At 57.6% G+C, this 17,975-nt stretch overlaps 1 protein-coding gene across 5 annotated transcripts in view; it reads left to right on the plus strand.

Moving 5' to 3' along the window:
* JARID2 (jumonji and AT-rich interaction domain containing 2) overlaps positions 1 to 17,975 on the plus strand; it is a 241,439-nt gene that overhangs the window by 212,408 nt on the left and 11,056 nt on the right. For all 5 annotated transcript variants that reach the window (XR_014297358.1, XM_082664387.1, XM_082664384.1 and 2 more), the window contains 6 exons: positions 6,344 to 7,376; positions 10,706 to 11,205; positions 13,422 to 13,514; positions 16,563 to 16,681; positions 16,770 to 16,840; positions 17,499 to 17,613. Coding sequence is in view for 4 of the 5 variants with exons in the window: in XM_082664387.1 (XP_082520513.1) it covers positions 6,344 to 7,376; positions 10,706 to 11,205; positions 13,422 to 13,514; positions 16,563 to 16,681; positions 16,770 to 16,840; positions 17,499 to 17,613 (1,931 nt within the window). In the remaining variant the exon portion in view is untranslated. The remainder of the gene's footprint in view (positions 1 to 6,343; positions 7,377 to 10,705; positions 11,206 to 13,421; positions 13,515 to 16,562; positions 16,682 to 16,769; positions 16,841 to 17,498; positions 17,614 to 17,975) is intronic.

The following is a 17,975-nucleotide window of genomic DNA, read 5'->3' on the forward strand; positions in this document are numbered from 1 at the left end:
CCTGTGCTTCTTGACGGACACGTTGGTGGCTGGCGGCAGGACTTCTGATAGGCCTCCAGGCGGTGATGAGACGGGTGCAGCCGTGGGGGACACTTACTCCGTCCTGCGCCCTCAGGGTTAGCGGAGGCTGCACACGCTCTGTGCCACCCCCCCCACCCCCCCACCCCCCGCCAAACGCCCCGACTTCGGGGTCACATCCAGAATGCAGATCCTTTGGGGGTGCCTCTCCCTGCCCTTGGACAGAGTTCTCAGCACCTGGGAGGGGGTGTGGAGCTCAGTGAGGCTCTCACCCTGGTCCAGTGGCATTTCGTTATGCGCTCTGCTCCTGTTTTCACTCCATCTGAGAGTGGGTGAGCCATGGGGATCAGAGATGCGCTCTCCACACTGGGAATTCTGTCACATACAGTTAAAACTTTCCTTAGAATAGACTGAGGACTCTAATCTGGAAAGATTGATTCTGGGCGAGGCGCGGGTTGCCTGGAGATTCCCTGACGCGCACCATTGTGGAGAGAACTAATAGATAGATGGTCATTGTGGTGTGAAGGTTGGAATGCCTCCTGTTGAATTGCTCTTTCTCCATGGTCTTTCTCATTCTTGATGATGTCGGGGACCATTGTCTCTGAATGTGTAGCTGTATGCATGCACATACATAGGATTGTGTGTATACACACGTAGTATTAGTCTTAACGTTTAGCTTTCACATATCACTCGGTTCTCCAGCTGGAGTGGACGAGGCAAGAATCCTCCTGTTAATGTTTCTACGGTCCTCAGGTTGCCACTTAGTGCTTCTGAAGTGTCATCTTGAGATTAAACAGGTGGTTTTTGCATATTTTAAACGTTGCCCACTGTTCCTGAAACACAAACCTCACGGTTTTCCTCACGAGAACACCTGAGCGTGATTGTGGAATTGGCCGCCCCTGAGCTGGGTACCCGGTTTTCAGGACATAAAGTATAGGAGGCAGCATCCCTTTGGTGTCTTGAGTCCCCATTCCATTTCCAAAGCTGTTGGCCGGACAGGCCTTTGTGCAGAACTTTCCTCCAGATCTTTGCTTATGAAAGAGAACAATTCAGAAGGGGGTCTAGAGAGGGAAGGGATCCATCTGTGGAGCAGGAATCTCAGTGAGGAATGAATGTGTGACCTTATTCACATAGAACCATAATCTCTCTCTCTCTCTCTCTCTCTCTCTTACACGTGAGGCTGGATTGAGTAAACCCCTATCTCAGTTGGTCCAAGGTCATCCTCAGCCCCCAGCGCTTGCCCCTCAGTTCAGGATTTCCCTTTGTAACTGAACAAGAGGAGTTCTCGCAGTTGGAGGTGAGAGTTGAGGGGAGTAGAAGGTACCCCTTCCCTGGGATGGCCCCATCCCCTTGACCCACAGCAGGCTCACGTGGCCCCTTTTACACGCAGTGTGGAAGATGGAGGGGAGACCTGGGTAGCAGGGCAGACTTCATCTGAGTGACTGTAGGAGCCTGGCCGGCTTTCTGGGTTCAGGTCTTGCAGGTGGGGTGTAACCGTCCCCGTCCCACCCCCTCCTGCCTGCCCTCCCTCCCCCGTCTAATCCAGCCGAGTGGGATGACCCAGGACTCCCAGGTCTAGTTGGGCTCTGACCACGACCTTCACCCGAGACTTAAGCTGTAATAGTTAACCTTCCTGAGCCTTATTGTTCATCTGGAGCCAATGATGCCAACCCTTCTCCCAGGGACATTGTGAGAAATGAAAGGATAATTTTGATACCATCAAATCCCATTAGTTAAGTACTCTAAGAAAAAAGGTCAATAGAAGCCCATTGTAGATTCCTTTGTAATGGCCTGATGCAAGTGATTAGAATCTGACCTTTCATCTTTTCAACTGCATAAAAGATGGGAGGCCCAGAGAATACTCGGATCTGTAATGTCAGATATGATTAATTTTTTTCTGTCGGCCTGAAAGAAAAGATCAGTGATTGTACGAAGTACAGCTGCCAGGGTGGAGGGATGCCCTATGTAGGGGTGCTGCTGAGAAGTGACCATGCCCTGCTGGCCCCAGTGCACCGAGAGCTCACTCTTCTTGCTGGGACATTGCCTCTCACGGTGCTGGGTGGGGTGCTCAGCTTCATAAAAGCCCCGGCCTTTGAGACTCAGAGCATGAGAACTCAGTGTGAGGGGCCTCCCTAATCCTCCAGCTTTTATTCTCCCAAAGGCTCCAGGTGTGCCAGGTGACACCCACACATGGGCAGCAGCCCTGCAGCTGCCCTGGGTGATGATTTGGGTGTGTGGTAGGTGTCGAGTGCTTCCTTAGAACAGGACATACGTAATGTGCAGTAAAAATAACAAATTGAGGATGGAGAAACAACCATTCTTACACCTAGAGAGGGTGTGGAGATGTTTTCCAAGCGTGTCGTGAAGAGGCTTTTGCAGACAACTGTGTGTGGTTGGTAAGCCAGGATGTGGAAGACGTGGGTGGTGAGGCTGCCCCCGGCTGGCACACCTCCCGTTCTCATCTGTTGCGCTGAGGCTGAGCTGTAACGTGAGGGAGAAAACCACCAGCTTGTGTGGCAGGGCAGACACGCCTGGCGGAGGGTCTGCTGGGCTGTGGCACCTTTGAGGAGAGGTTTTCACACTCAAATGTATGGCAGCTGGAAAAAGTCTTGGCCTAGTCGGATGGAGAGAGGAGGCCGAGCTGTTCAGACCGAAGAGTGAGGCGTATTCTTTAACCTTCTGGAAAATGAAAAATGGGCATCCAGAGAGAAATGGAGAGACTCGCCTCAGCTAGAAGAATGTGGAAGGTCTGACCGTGCTCTTCATCAGGTCTTGCGGGGAGTTTGAACTGCGCCTCTGTCACGTGGTGCTTGTGACTGGGTCAGGTGGCCTGCAGAGGGGAGGGGGGCAGGTGCTTTGGGAAGGTTCGGGGCTCCGACCAGGACCAGGTGTTCCTTTCGGAGAGCAGGGCTGCGTCAGCCGTGTGCCTCTGCTCACTAACTGCCAGGTGCCCGCCACACCAGCAGGCCTGCCTTCCCTGTCCGTAACTCGCTGCCTGTCCAGTGGATTCTGTTCATTTAGGCTCTTTTGCTATTTAATTTGAATTTTAAAGTCCAAATACACTGTCCCCAACCAATAGTGTTTCTCTTGGGCGCCTTTGCTGCTGCTCTGAGAGGATGGGCAGAGCCACTCGACTCAATGACTCCCTCTAGTGGGAAATGGGAGTTTGGTAGTTGACTTTCTGGTTGAACTGAGGACCGCTTCATGTCTGTGCGACAGGGGTAACCTGAGCTACAGGTGCCGGGTGGGCGGTGGTGGGTCAAGACACCCCACTTCCTGCAGAGCTGGGTGACAGCTTTGGGGTGCAACGTCAGAAGCCCACACCTGAGCTGAGAAGGAACACCTTGAAGAGACGTTAAGTTATTCAGCTGAAGGGCCTTTATTGCCCCCCAGAGGGCTCTGCCTCCCGCCTCCTGCCTCCTGCGTGTTGATTCTCCAGTGAATTACAGTGACCCCTCTCCCCGTGTCAGCACTTCCTCCAGATGTGTAGAGTTGAGAGCAGGCCCATGTGGTGGGCTGGCCAGGTGGCCTGGGCGTGTGTTGAGGTGAAACAGTGTTGGGCTCTACTCCATGGTGGAATAGAGCGGTGGCTGGGGAGACGCCCAGTGTGAAGGTGAGACAGTGCCTCGGTCCATAGCTTTGTCTCCTTTGGTACCAGTTACTCATTGGACCCCGGAGGCAAGCACAGGCCAATGACTAGGCGTCTGTGTTTATAGAAAGAGGTAAATAAGAAGATGATCTTTTTGCCATTGAAGATGGTGAAATAGTTATGCAGAATTCCACCATGTGAAAATTTGGAATTTCCTGTACGACAGTGAGCCAGGAGATCAGGTGGCCCCGAGAAGCCGGACTGGATTGACCTGGGGCCCTGCGCTGTTCCTCCAGGTAGAATCTGGGAGAGTGGAAGCCTGGCTTCCCGGCCTCCTGCAGGTGCACAGCCGTGTCGGGGGAGCGCAGAGCTGTCGGGGACTTGCACACACTGAGCCCCTTTCTCCATCCTCACCGGTTAGGTCAGAATCTGGATGGGGAGGGCTTTAGACTGGAATCAGCATTATTTTTAAGCTCCCCAGGGGTTCTCTGGGCTCCCGGGTTTGGGAGGCACTGAACCTAAACCTCGGCAAGACATGACGGCTGGTGGTGGGCTCTGCCGCCAGGAGCTGGTTGGTGGTGTCCACTGCGCAGTGGTTGCCGTTTCTGCTGGCGGATCCTTATCTTCAAGAAGGGATTAACGGTGCCCTGCGTCTGCTTATGTGTAAGTTGGGTGAGAGTCAGAGCAGGTTAACCACAGATTGAGGGCTTCGAGGGGTGTCTTCTCTGAAGATGCAGATCCCTGAGCATCTTGCTGATGGAAAACTCTTTCTGTGAGCCTCTGCAGGGTTTTACTGTTTCCTTTAGTTTTTCTAAATGGTTTGTTTTGTTTTTAGTCAGTGGATATTTGCATTCCTCACTGTACATCCTATTCCAAATTAGTGGTACTTATCATGGAAATTTTGTCTTTGCCCCTGCCCCTGGTTTTATAAATTTGTTTTTAATTTATTGTTGCCAGGCTGCTAGTTCTGTTCTGGTTTTGTTTGAACATTTCCTGTTACGTATTCTAGACCACCTGCTCATTCTGAGTCCTGCTTCATTTTCAAGTGGCCGGCACTGGTGCATCCAGGCCATAGTTCCTGGGCCTTCTCTTGGGCCTCTCCCTCCCCAGTGGGGTCTGGGACCTCACTGAGCCCAGAAGTCGAGGCTGGCTCCCCAGAAACCTGGTTACCAAACGCCCCGGGTTTGGCTCATGGAACACAGTCTCACACCAAGAATTCATGGCTTTCATTGGACCGCGTGTAATTGGCGAATGGAGAAACACAGGTCCGGGGGCTTCTCTCCTTTCTCTGTTTTCGTAACCTTCTGTTGGTAGCCTGCTGCCGTGGCTCCCGAAGTAGGTCCTTGGGTGAGGCTCAGCATCACCTGAACCTCATTAGAAATGCAGATTCTCGGGCTCCATCCCAGACCTACTGGATGGGAGACTCTGGGGATGGGGCCCAGTGACCTGGGCTGGGCCTGGGCCTAGGGCAGAGGTTGCTGAGACTCGGGCCCTGCCCTCCAGGACCTAGTCCCAGGGGTGGGTGCGTCGGGTGTGGACAGGACAGGCATGAACTGCTTTAGGTGCCACATGGCTTCCCCAGCTGGGGAGCCCAGGCCCTCGTCTTGGTCACCTTCTTCTCTGGGCCCATTGGTGAGAAAAGGCAGCTGCTGTTTCTGCTCTGTTTCCCAGTGAGCGTGTATAATGTTTAGTCTGCCTTTTGGGGAGGTAGTGTTGCTCAGGTAACCCTGGTATCCCTGGTTGCATGTGCAAACTCGATGCCCAGGATGGTAAATGACATGTCAGAGGCCACTGAGAGGCAGAGCTGTGATGTGGTGTCCGCACCGGAGCGGTGTTCGCATCAGCTCCTGCGCTGGGCCCGTTGTCATCCTTTGGAAATCAGTGCTTTTCTGGTGTCCACCCTTGTCACTCACTGGCTTCTTTTTATACATGAGGGTGACCTTTGTGTGTCACAAGATTACTGTGGTGTCCAAGCTGTAAGATGGCTGTGAAGAGAGGCTGATTGGTCACCAAATTCCCGTAGGACCGAATGTGGACGCTTGTAGGGGCGGGAAATGGGAGCCGTCTGTGCAGAAGGGGTCGGGCCTGTTTTGCTTCATCAGAGAGGCGAGGTGTATCCAGTGAGGTGCCCTGGGGCCCGTCTCACGGTGACTGATTGGCAGACGCCCACGGCTGACGGCTACACCTCTGGGCGTGGCACGGGACCGGCACCTGAGCCACGTGAGCGCTCTTATTCCTTTGTTTCCGTAGCATTTTTGTTTGGTTTTTTACTTACTGAGCATGGATTTTAAAATTCTGCGGGCAGATCGTGCTGCTGTAGGGAGCACAGGAAGAATTGCAGCCACGTCTTTTCTTGGCACAGGCGTGTGTCTGTGTGTCTGCCCCCTTACCAGCAAGACCTTGCTGTCGGGTGTTGTTATTAACTTGTGGCAGGTGATTGGCAGGCACGTTGAGGGTCCTCACTGGGAAACATCTAGTTTCAAACGGCAAACGTGCATGTTACAACACACCCAGGAGACCCCCTGGGCAGCACCCAGGTTGGCTGGTGTTTTTGCGCGGAAGGATGGGCCCCTAGTCATGCGGAGATCCTGAGAGCGAGTATCTCAGAGCTGGCTTCAGGGCTGTGTGTTTTGCCTGCCTTGCCTCCCAGAAGCGGGCGCCGGCCGCTGAGTCCGGGCGTGGGGCGGTGCCCGCTGACAGGTGCTAACTCCCCTTCTCCCCCTCTGCTCCTCCCAGGTTTCTAAGGTCGGCGGAGTCACTCGAATGTCATCTCTGGGTACCAGTGCAGCCAGTGCCAAAAAGATGCGCGAAGTCAGACCTTCACCGTCCAAAACTGTGAAGTACACTGCAACGGTGACGAAGGGGACTGTCACATACACCAAAGCCAAGAGGGAACTGGTCAAGGAAACCAAACCTAATCACCACAAGCCCAGTTCAGCTGTCAACCACACAATCTCAGGGAAAACTGAAAGTAGCAATGCAAAAACCCGAAAACAGGTGCTATCCCTCGGGGGGGCGTCCAAGTCCACCGGGCACACCGTCAATGGCCTCAAGGTCAGTGGCAGGTTGAACCCAAAGTCATGCACTAAGGAGGGCGGGGGGCGGCAGCTGAGGGAGGGTCTGCGGAACTCCAAGCGGAGGCTGGAAGAGGCGCCCCCGGGCGACAAGCCGCAGTCGCCCCCCAAGAAGATGAAGGGGGAGGCGGGTGCTGCGGAGGGTCCCGGCAGGAAGGCGGCCCCGGCCCCCGCGGAGAAGGTGCCGCCTGGCGGCCACGGGAAGAAGGAGGTGCCCGAGCGGAGCCTGGAGAGGAACCGGCCGAAGCGGGTGTCGGCCGGCAAGGGCCCGCCGGGCAGACAAGCACACGGCAAGCCGGACGGCGCCCCCTGTGAAAATCGTTCTACCTCGCAATCGGAGCCCCTGCCCCGGCCGCACGAGGCGACGGCCAAGGCCGAGAAGGGGGCCGGCAGGGCCGGGTGGGCGGCCATGGACGAGATCCCCGTCTTGCGGCCGTCGGCCAAGGAGTTCCACGACCCGCTCGTCTACATCGAGTCGGTGCGCCCTCAGGTGGAGAAGTACGGCATGTGCAGGGTGATCCCGCCCCCGGACTGGCGGCCCGAGTGCAAGCTCAACGACGAGATGCGCTTCGTCACGCAGATCCAGCACATCCACAAGCTGGGTCGGCGCTGGGGCCCCAACGTGCAGCGGCTGGCCTGCATCAAGAAGCACCTCAGATCTCAGGGCATCACCATGGACGAGCTCCCACTCATAGGTAAGGCCCCCCCCCCCATCCCATGGTGTCTGCCCCAGCTTAAGCTTCTCCAGGCCCTTCTTGGCCCGGGAGGAGTCTGAGGCCCCCCTTTCTGCAGGCGCGGGGTGCTCAGGACAGATGGAGGGCTGGTCCTGTGACCCCCGCTCTCACACTCGGCAACCCCTGCTGCCCCGAGCTGCGGGCCGCCTTGCTGAGGCCAGAGTAGTGTCCGGCGAGAGGGGCAGGAACGCTGCCCCCGTGCATTTGTCTGCTGGGGGCTGCCTTACCTGAGTTCTGCAGGCTGGGAGGCTTGACCTACAGGAAGTTATTTCACAGTCTGGAGGCTGGAAATCTGAAAGCAAGGTGTTGGCCGGGTTGGTTTCTCCTGAGGCCTCTCCCCTTGGCTCGTGGACGGCCGCCTTCTCCTGTGTCCTCACGTGGTCTTTGGTGTGTGTGCACGTTCTTGAGGTCCCTTCCTCTTGCTACAAGAACACCAGTCATATTGGGTTAGGACCCATCATGGTGACCTCATTTTACTTTAATTACCTCTTTAAAGACCCTGTCTCTAAATACAGTCACACTCTGCGGCCCCGAGGTTAGGACTTCAACATATGACTCTTGTGGGTGGGGTACATTTCAGCCCATTTATCTCTGTCTGCTTATCTGTCCTTGCATCTCAGTTTTTCTGGTGATTACTGGGCCCTCGTGGAGCCCACAGGTCCGGGAACACTTCTGAGAGCAGGCACAGCTCTGGCTGTCACTGAAGCAGAGCTCTCCTTGGTGACTGCTTTTGTGAACATACACCCAGCTATTGTGAAGACCCTTGGCCCCCAGGCAGAGCCCACGGATGGCTCTTGGAATCCGCATTTCCCTCTTGCTCTCCCCTTATTGAGCCTCCAGGATTAACTCACTCTGTCAGGGATGAGCGGTTCTGCGGAGTGGGGTTCCTTTTGGGTCTGCCAGGTGAGTCACGTGCTTCCCTTCTGGCTCTAGACCCTCGACAGGAACAGGGCATGTCCTTCCTCCAGTTGGAGAGGACAACTTTTTAAAGGCAGGGAGCAGAGGAGATATTATCGGTCATTTAGGTGTCAAGAGTTGGCAGTAAGATAGGGCTCCTTGTAAGATGGAGGTTTCATTATTACTCTCAGCAGGTGAGAATCACTTAAATTGAAAGAATTCTTGGTTTGTGGTCCACTGTCGGGATGTGGTCGAAGGTGACACAGGGCTGTGGGAACAGGCTGAGGAGGTGCCAGCCTCTCGGGAGCTTGGCGTTGTCTGCGAGGGTGACCGAGAGCCTCACCACGTCGGGGCTGCAGTGGGACGTCTTGGGTCCCCCAGCCTGCCTGGGGGAGGGGGGGACGGCAGGTCTTCTGGGGACAGGTGGTGTGCTCAGGTGACGTCATGAGGGCAGAGAGCGATCTTCCGTTCAGAGTGAGTTTCCTTAACCTTGACTCCCGTGGCACCAGAAGCCGCGAGGACCTGACACTGTGGTGTGTGTGTTCACACCCGTTGCTGTTAGCCCAGCTGTAAAGCGTCGTCAGCTTCCAGAAGAGGAGCTGAGCTGGACCGTTACCCGCAGAGGCCTCAGGCTGTGGCTCTGAGCTCAGCCTCCTTGCAGTGTGAGAGACTTGGGAGTTTTGTGTGTGTGTGTGTGTGGTACGCGGGCCTCTCACTGTTGTGGCCTCTCCTGTTGCGGAGCACAGGCTCCGGACGCGCAGGCTCAGCAGCCGTGGCTCACGGGCCCAGCTGCTCCGCGGCATGTGGGATCTTCCCGGACCGGGGCACGAACCCATGTCGCCTGCATCGGCAGGCGGACTGCCAACCACTGCACCACCAGGGAAGCCCGAGACTTGGTAGTTTTGAAGGAATTTCCCAGAATCCACAGAGCAGCTGCTCCTTCTCTGGGAAGGCGGCACTTTGTCATGTAGCATCCTCGTGGTCCTGAGAACGGGTTGATGATAGCAGGTGAGGAGTGAAATAACGGATTTGCACGTACTGGGTCAGTTTTCTCCGTGCTGTTGAATAACAGTGATTGCCTCCCTTCTGGTCAGCCTGTGGTCTGAGCCCCTTGGGGTAACTCCCATCCCTCTTCACCTCGGCACGTCCGGGTGGTGTGCGGGCAGCCCCAGGAGATGCCCCAATTGAGAGCAGGGCCTGGAGTGCATCTTGGAATCTTGGGCTTTAGGCCCCTCCCGGCCAGGGTTAGGGCGAGTTTCCTCCTCGACGTGGCCCCCACTGCACTGACCACAGCCAGCGCCAGCGTCCCACCAGCACAGTAGATGGACTTGGGCTGCCGCTCGCCCTTCCTTGGCTGAGGCAGCCCTGAGTTGCCCGGCCGCCAGCGTGCACGTGCTGCTCTCAGGAGTCCCGCTGCTTTTCCGTTCATTTATCTTACATAAACGTATCCCCATCCTTTAAAGAGCTAAACGTTCTTAATGTTTACTTTGCTCACCTACCGTTTTGTGGAGTATTTACCTCCTAACAGCCAGTGGATGGTTATTCTGGAAGATTTTCTTCCCCGTTTATTGGCCAAAGGGAGGTTGATTTTCCAGGTCCCACTGAGAGAGTCACTTGGCGGGCATTCAGACACATCTGAGTTTTGACATGCTTTGTACAGTGTGATCAAGGGGCGTAGTGAAAACGAGCCCATACACCTGGGATAAGCAGCCCTCTGTGTGAGTGGTGATGGGAGGAGCTGAGGGACAGACCACCGCCTGCCCCGAGGTGGATGCTGCCTGCTGCCCGGAAATCCTGGGGGAGGGGGTTGAAAATAAGTTACTGTGTGTGTGTGCGTGTGCGTGTGCGCGTGCGCTGGGGGTGTGGGGGGGTTGGGAGTGACAACACGTGCTGCGTGGGTACACTTTCCGACATCGCAGCTGTTCCGGGTGACGCTGGCGCGTGGGTATGGCTGGGTGGGGCTGTCTACCCAAGCCTTGCCAGCCCCAGCCGGGATGCCCTGTTCCATCACCCTGCCTCCTGGGGTGTGAGACGTGTGCACCCTGCCCCTGCTCCAGGGGACGCTGGACTCGTCCTCCTCGCGGATCTGCTCTGCCGTCTCTCCTTCCATTCAGCCCTCTGCCTAAGTGTCCTCTCCTCGGGGCTCCCTGCCCTGACCACCCTCCTAAGACGGCCGCCTCTCAGCCTGTCCTGCTCTGTTTATCGTCCTAGTGCCCAAGATGGTCTAAACCCCGTCTCCCTGTAGACTAGATTGTTCTGTTTGCTGCTCTGACCCCAGGACCTGGCGGCATCTCTGGCACGGGGCACCCATGGACTCTTGGGTGATGGAGGATGGTCTTGTTGATGGGCCTTTTCACTGACTGTCCCTGTGTTTTCCTCCCTCACTGTCCCAGGAGGCTGTGAGCTCGACCTGGCCTGCTTTTTCCGGCTGATTAACGAGATGGGCGGCATGCAGCAAGTGACTGACCTCAAAAAATGGAACAAACTAGCAGACATGCTGCGCATCCCCAAAACTGCCCAGGACCGGCTGGCCAAGCTGCAGGAGGCCTACTGCCAGTACCTGCTCTCCTATGACTCCCTGTCCCCCGAGGAGCACCGGCGCCTGGAGAAGGAGGTGCTGATGGAGAAGGAGAGCCTGGAGAGGCGCAAGGGGCCCCTGGAGGGCCACACGGAGCAGGACTACAACCGCTTCCACCCACTGCCCCGCTTCGAGCCCAAGAACGGGCTCATTAACGGCGTGGCCCACAGGAACGGCTTCCGCAGCAAGCTGAAGGAGGTGGGCCCCGCGCAGCTCAAGACGGGGCGGCGGCGACTCTTTGCTCAGGAAAAGGAGGTGGTGAAGGAGGAGGACGACAGAGGCATCCTCAGCGACTTCCACAAGTGCATATACAAGGTAGGGCCCCCGGGCGGGGCCTGGGCGTGGGGCCTCGGGAGCACATGCGGGCCCGGGGTCCGCTGCATCAGGCTCCCGAGACCCGGCAGTCGGCTCTGGCTCCGTTTCTCACAGAGAGGCGCCTGCAGTCTGCAGGGGGCTGGGTGTCCGGTCGAGGTTACTGGGCGCCCAGCCAGGGGAGTCGCTTGCCCGCGTGGCCTTGGGCTTCCTGTCCATTAAATGGGTTTGTGTGCGCACATGTGTGCCCATGTGCCAGGGGTGCAGCCTGGGAGCCACACCCCCTCATCCTGGAGTGGCTGCCCGTCGGGGCCAGGCCCTCTGTAGCTCCTGACGGACACGCCCCCACTGCCACCCAGCCTGCCCAGCTCGGCTCTGCCGGCTCCTTTCTGTCCGCCATCACGGGTCTCCCGGGGAGGCTCCCTGCTTCTGCCGCATCCCGTAACCGCCCAGCCATTCCGAGGAGGCGCCCTCTGGGGAGCGCGGTGGCGTCCTGGCTCTGTGTCTGCAGGGCGGTGGGGACCCGGGCTGGGAGGGGGCACAGAATGGGCACTGCCCCTGCACCGCTCCGGCAGCGATCTGCTCCGTAGGCTCCGGGGTGGGGTGGGCCCCGTGGAGGCCTTGGTGGTCACGCTCCCGCCGCACGAGCCTGGTCTGGAGACGCGTCGGGCATCTGCGGTTCTGCCCTGAGTTTGGCCTCTTCCCTTTGAGTCCCCGCTCCGAGGTCCCACCTCTGGCCACCCTCTGCCTCGCTTCTCATTCTCTCCTAGGCTTGAGTCCTGCCCTCCTTTCTGGAGAGAGACGCCTGCTTGCCTAGAGCTTTTCCTGTCACCGGACCCAGCCAGGGTCGGGTCTCCGCAGCTGTGGCCGCGGTCTGGTGGCCGTGACAGAGCTCCATGGCACCTCTGTGCGCCGAGGGGCCGGGAGCTCGAGGCTGCAGGTTCTGAGCCCCCTCAGCATCTGGGGGCATTGCCTGTTGTGTGCTGGGTGTCATCGCCTTGCATTACAGGCACCTTGCTTTAGTTGACACAAAATCAGGTTCCTTGTAGCAGTTGGAATGTTATCGTGTAACGAACGGCACGTCAGGAGAGGTTTGGACTTGCGCAGCAGTCTTTTAGTTAGAACGCTACTTACAGAGCTAAAGAGTAAAGGCAAAGGGCAGGGTCTGCAAGCGGAGTGCTTTGACTGTCCTTCCAAAGGCAAGAAGGGCCTGCCCCCTTCCTAGACCTGCAGCTCTGTTCACGGGGATGCTCCAGCATCGCCTCATTAGGGAGACCCTCCCTGAGCACCTGCCTTGCGGCCCTGCCCCTCTGCTTCGGCTCCTCGCACTTAGTGCCACCTCCCAGCTGTTCTGTGTGAGTCAGAGTTCCCCAGGCCGCCACGAGGCCAGGGACGTTGTCTGTTTTGAGCACTGCTCTATCTTCAGCCCTTAGAACCAGGCGTGTACACAGTAGGTGCTCAGTAAGTACTTCCACAGTCAGGGGGTGAGCATGCCTGGTGAGGGATGAGTGGAGGGCTTGCCTTTAGGACAAAGCGTATCCGCCATGTGTCACCCCAGTGAGCTTGCCCTTGCTAACATTCCCAGGAAGGGGTGGCGTGCAGGGGTGGGGAGGGGACGTTAGATAATCTGAAGGGCCTGTGTGCTGTCCCAGGGAGGCGTGGGGGACGGGGAGTGGCTCCGTGGCAGAGAAGGGCCGGATCCTTCTGTCCCCTGCACATCTACGAGGCCAGGCTGCTCATCTGGCCGGTTCTCACGTGAGGACCCTCAGGGTGGGTGTAGGCGTCGCCCAAGTTTCTTTCCCGGGGTCCCCGGTCCCGAGGTGCAGCCAGTGTCTGACTTGATGCTGTTGGTTTCCCCCCCGGCCACAGACTTTCTCCTGCCCTTGCCACGTTGCACCCGTTGCTCCAGGGAGTGAAAGCAGCTTTTCAGCAGGGCACCCTGCAGCGCACCCAGGGCTCCCGTGGGACCCCGTTCTGCTGGCTGGGGGTGGGGTCTGGCCCGGCGCTGGATGGCCAGGGGTCCTCCGACTCCTTTGTTGGCACCGAGGGTCTTTCTCAGGGAGTTTTTCCGCCGCCTCTGCTCGTGTCAACTCAAGACGTGGCCCAGCCCCCGGTCACAGGGATGCGTCACACAGGGGCCTGTGACGAGGTGGCCTGCTTTGGGGTCCTGGCTCTTCTTTGTTTCTTACGCTTGACTCTTGTTTTTGTTTTCTTTTCAGGGGAGGTCTGTTTCTTTAACGACTTTTTACCGAACAGCAAGAAATATCATGAACATGTGCTTCAGCAAGGAGCCCGCACCAGCTGAAATCGAGGTGCGTGAGCTGGGTGGTCCCGGCCCCCCACTCCGCTCGGAGCCAGGGATGGAGCCCCTGGGCCTTCGGGGGGCGGGCGGGCGGAGGGGTCGTGAACGCTCAGCCCGTCGTCTGGGTGCTGGGGGCAGCCAGAAGTTTCAACTCGTGCCGACCCCAACTTGTGCAGGGTCAGCAAAGGTGTAGTGGAGAGAGCGAGCCTCCCCGGCTTCGCCCTGACTGCCCTGGAGCCGAGGCTGCGGCCCGGGGAGAGCCCCAGCCGGGCCCCGCCCAGCTGACCGCCTCTCAGCCCTGCTCACCCTGTCCTCCGGGTGCCTGTTATGCAAGAGAATGTTTGGAATCCCTTGAAACCCCAGTTGTGCTCTTTGCTCTCTCCTGTTTTTCATTTAACGGGGTTGGCAGGTTGCCATTTCTGTGCTTCTGAGTTGCGTGAGGTTGGAGAGGTGCAAGTGCGTCCTGCGCCCAGGCCGGCGAGCGGCAGTTCGGTGTGAGGCGTGGCCCGGGGCGCCCGGATGCTGACGTAGGTGGGCCTGTGCAGGGAGAGGCCCGACTTCTCTCGCTGGTTCAGGGCGGTTGCTGGCGGAGCATGCGGTGATGCGGACTGCAGCCTGGCTTTTGGTGAACAGCTGGTCTCAGAGCACATCTTTTTCTTCGAAGATATGTGCTTCTTCCTCTCGGTAAAACCGTGCTGACCACCAGGGCGCCCGGGCCCTGATGTTTTTTTTTTCTTTTTTTTTTTGCGGTACGCAGACCTCTCACTGTTGTGGCCTCTCCCGTTGCGGAGCACAGGCTCCGGACGCACAGGCTCAGCGGCCATGGCTCACGGACCCAGCCGCTCCGCGGCACGTGGGATCCTCCCGGACCGGGGCACGAACCCGTGTCCCCTGCATCGGCAGGCGGACTCTCAACCACTGCGCCACCAGGGAAGCCCCCGGGCCCTGATTTGATTGGGTTTCCCGGGAGTGGGCCTTTCAGGACAGTCTGGGTCACCAGGACGCCTGGTCCCCTGCATCTGTGCCGCGTGGGACCCCGCCTCTGATGGTAGCCGTCAGAAGCCCAGGAGGTCCCGCCCTGGTGCTCAGGCCTTGGTTTCCCAGGTTGGTGAATTCCGTGTTCGATTTTGGCATCACCGTCATTGCTTTTAGGCCCCGGGTCTGTACCCTGGGTGGTATCTGTGAACACCACCCAGTGGCCTGACCTTTGGCCCTGCCAAATCCACGTTCCATCTACCGCGACGCCAGCGGTGCCCTGATTCTCCGACACGTGGCCGTCACAGTTGCTTCCCGAGTGCCTGTGCCATTTGTGGGAGAAACGTCAGAGGGAAGGAACGCGACTCTGGGGCTGAACACCAGAGGTGGAAAAAGAGGCCTTTGCTTTACAAGCGCAGGTCCCTGTCGGGCGTCCCCAAAGGGTAGGGTTGTCACTGTCCATCGCTTCCTACTCAGGAATTAATTCTCTCTGGAAGCCCAGGTTTCGCTTTAACAGTTGTATAATATCGAAACACAAAGGGAAGATATGCTAAACTCTACCCTTTAAGTCTGGCTGACTTCTAGATCCTGCAGAGAGCCTGGGCCCTCTCCTCGGCCGGTGTCACCAGCCTGAGTGGCCCCCCCACCCCGTAGCAGACGGCCCCCTTCCTCCCCTGCCTCTTTATTCACCCAGCAGAGGTTGGTGTGGGTCTAGGTGGGACTGGCCTGAACCCGTCCCCTCAGAGTGCTGCTCCGTCACGCGCTGCCTGCTAGGACGGCTGTTCGGAACCCGGGCATTTAATGCTGTCGGCCTCCTCCTTGGCGCGGGGCAGCTGGCCGCCCCCAGGCTGGTTTTGTTGCAGGAGCCGCACGGCGGGGTGATGGCTGACACCGGGGGCTCGTGGGTGAGGCTTCCTCCTTTAAGTGGGGTTCCAGGAAGCAGGGGTGGGTGATGCTGTACTTCTGGAATGATGAGTGGAGACACAGTGAGGGGGGAAACTGAACCTCTCTCACCTGTTAGCAAAGCACGTCCTGACCCCCTCTTGCCCTGCAGTCGTTTAGGTCATGCCCATCCCTCCCTCATCTGTTTCGGTGGCTTGGGTCACAGCCTGGGGGTCCGACCCTCACGTGCAGCCCCCTCATTGGGGGTGTGCAGCGTGTGTCTGCTGAGACGCCTGCCTGGGGCTGTGGTCATTATACCTACGGACGGTGGCCGGACGTCTTCAGCCCCTTTGCTGTTTTCGCTTTCTCCCTCCCTTTTGTATAAATGATTTTTTTTTTTTTTTTTTTTGGCGGTATGCGGGCCTCTCACTGTTGTGGCCTCTCCCGTTGCGGAGCATAAGCTCTGGACGCGCAGGCTCAGTGGCCATGGCTCACGGGCCCAGCCGCTCCGCGGCATGTGGGATCTTCCCAGACCGGGGCATGAACCCATGTCCCCTGCATCAGCAGGCAGACTCTCAACCACTGCGCCACCAGGGAAGCCCCTCGTATAAATGATTTTTAATTGTGGTAAAATACGTGTAACGTTTACCATGTTAGCCATTTTTAAGTGCAGTTCAGTGGCCCTGAAGTCCATTCACGTTGTTTTGTGACCGTCACCACCATCCATTTCCAGAACTTTTCCATCTTCCCAAACTAAAAGTCGGTTCCTGTTAAACACTGAGCCCCCGTCCTCCCTCTGCGCAGCCCGTGACACCGCTGCTCTTCTTTCTCTCCGACTTTGACTGTCCTGAGTACCTCACAGGAGTGGAATCACGGTATTTGTCCTTCTGAGACTGGCTTATGCCACTTTGCGTGAAGTCCTCAAGGTGCATCCGTGTTGTCGCGTGTCCGAGTTGCCCTCCTTTCTGAGGCTGAGTCGTGTTCCGTGGACGTTGTACCTTGTGTTTATCTAGTCGTCCACTATGGACGTGGCCGCCGTGACCGTGGGCGTGCGGTCGTCTGTCTGCAGCCCCGTCCCCCTGCTCCCTAGTGGCTGTTGCTCTAGGCGAAGATGGTCCCTTCGTCTCGCATCGTTGAGTTGAGCTGGGCCCTGCGGCCACGGGTAGCGAGATGGTGCTGACAGCCCTCCCTCTCCCCGCAGCAAGAGTACTGGAGGCTCGTGGAGGAGAAGGACTGCCATGTGGCCGTGCACTGCGGCAAGGTGGACACCAACACCCACGGCAGCGGCTTCCCGGTGGGAAAATCAGAACCGTTTTCAAGGTAACGTCGGACGCTCCTGCCCGTGTCCTGGGGACTGGACAGTGCCCCTCCACGTCCGTCAGTGACGCTCCTGTGCTTTCCTCTGCAGACACGGATGGAACCTCACCGTCCTCCCCAATAACACAGGCTCCATCCTGCGTCACCTTGGTGCTGTGCCTGGTAAGCCTGCCTTGGGTGGCTGTGGACCCAGCTCGCCCCTTTAAGAGCTGGACGGGAGGGGACTGCGGCGCACGGCGCGTGGAGAGAACTGGGATTGTTAGAGAAGAGAGAGGGGTCAGCATCATGGCTGAAGTCAGTAAAAATGCAGAAAGGTAAACCAAGTCGCAGATCTGGAAGCTGGGCAGATGCGTAATGGCCAGCTTTCCACCTTGGCCAATTTCAGAGCTAACATTCTGACTCTGTGGGGCTACTGCCTCACAGCCGGGAGGGAAACCAGTTGTTCTGAGTGTTGTGGGAAGACGGGGCCCCTGGAGGAGGTGACCAGCGTGGGTGACCCCACGCTGGCGGGGAGGGGTTACCCCGAACAAAGGGGCACCGCTTCCTGGCTGGTGGCCAGTCGACAACAGTCGTGGTCGTGTTCCTTGGGCATCTTGCCTCCTGCCTAAAGTCACTAGTTAAGATGTTCTTCCACGACTGTTTTGTGTCACGTGATCTTGGTTTCTGTGTAAGAAGCGGGAAAGAGCAAGTCCCTTCTAATCACTGGGTTTTGTCTGGTTTTGAATCCCATTTCTTTTTCTGGTTTGGGGAGAAGATGCAATTTCTCTTGCTGTCCCCCTGAGACATTGGTCTTCATCCTGCCCTGTCCCCTGTGTTCTAGGAGTGACAATTCCCTGGCTAAATATTGGCATGGTCTTTTCTACCTCATGCTGGTCTCGAGACCAAAACCACCTTCCCTACATTGACTACTTACACACTGGTGCTGACTGCATTTGGTGAGTACACCGGCCCCAGGCCTCCTGATGCCACCTCGCACTCACTGATGGCTGACAGCCTTGGAGGGCTTATTTTGCGAGTTTGTCCCGTGTTCCGTGTCATATCAGCCTGGGGAGCTGTGTTAGAAGTCGAGCTGGTGGAGAATATTTTAATTTGCTCAGGTGATGCATCTGTTCTCAGTTGCCTGCTAATACGGGGGTTTTCTCCTGTGAGGTTTTCCCCTGGTGGTGGTGGATTTCCAGGAGTTCGTTTCATAGCAGGGTCAGAAACAGAGTACAGCAGAAAGCTGGCCGGGAGTGGTGCCCAGTCCACCGACTGCAGAGAGGAGAGTAGGTCTTACCGGAAGTGGAGTTCTGCCGTG

Source organism: Grampus griseus (assembly GCF_964374135.1).
Source record: "Grampus griseus genome assembly, chromosome: 10".
Lineage (NCBI taxonomy): Eukaryota > Metazoa > Chordata > Mammalia > Artiodactyla > Delphinidae > Grampus > Grampus griseus.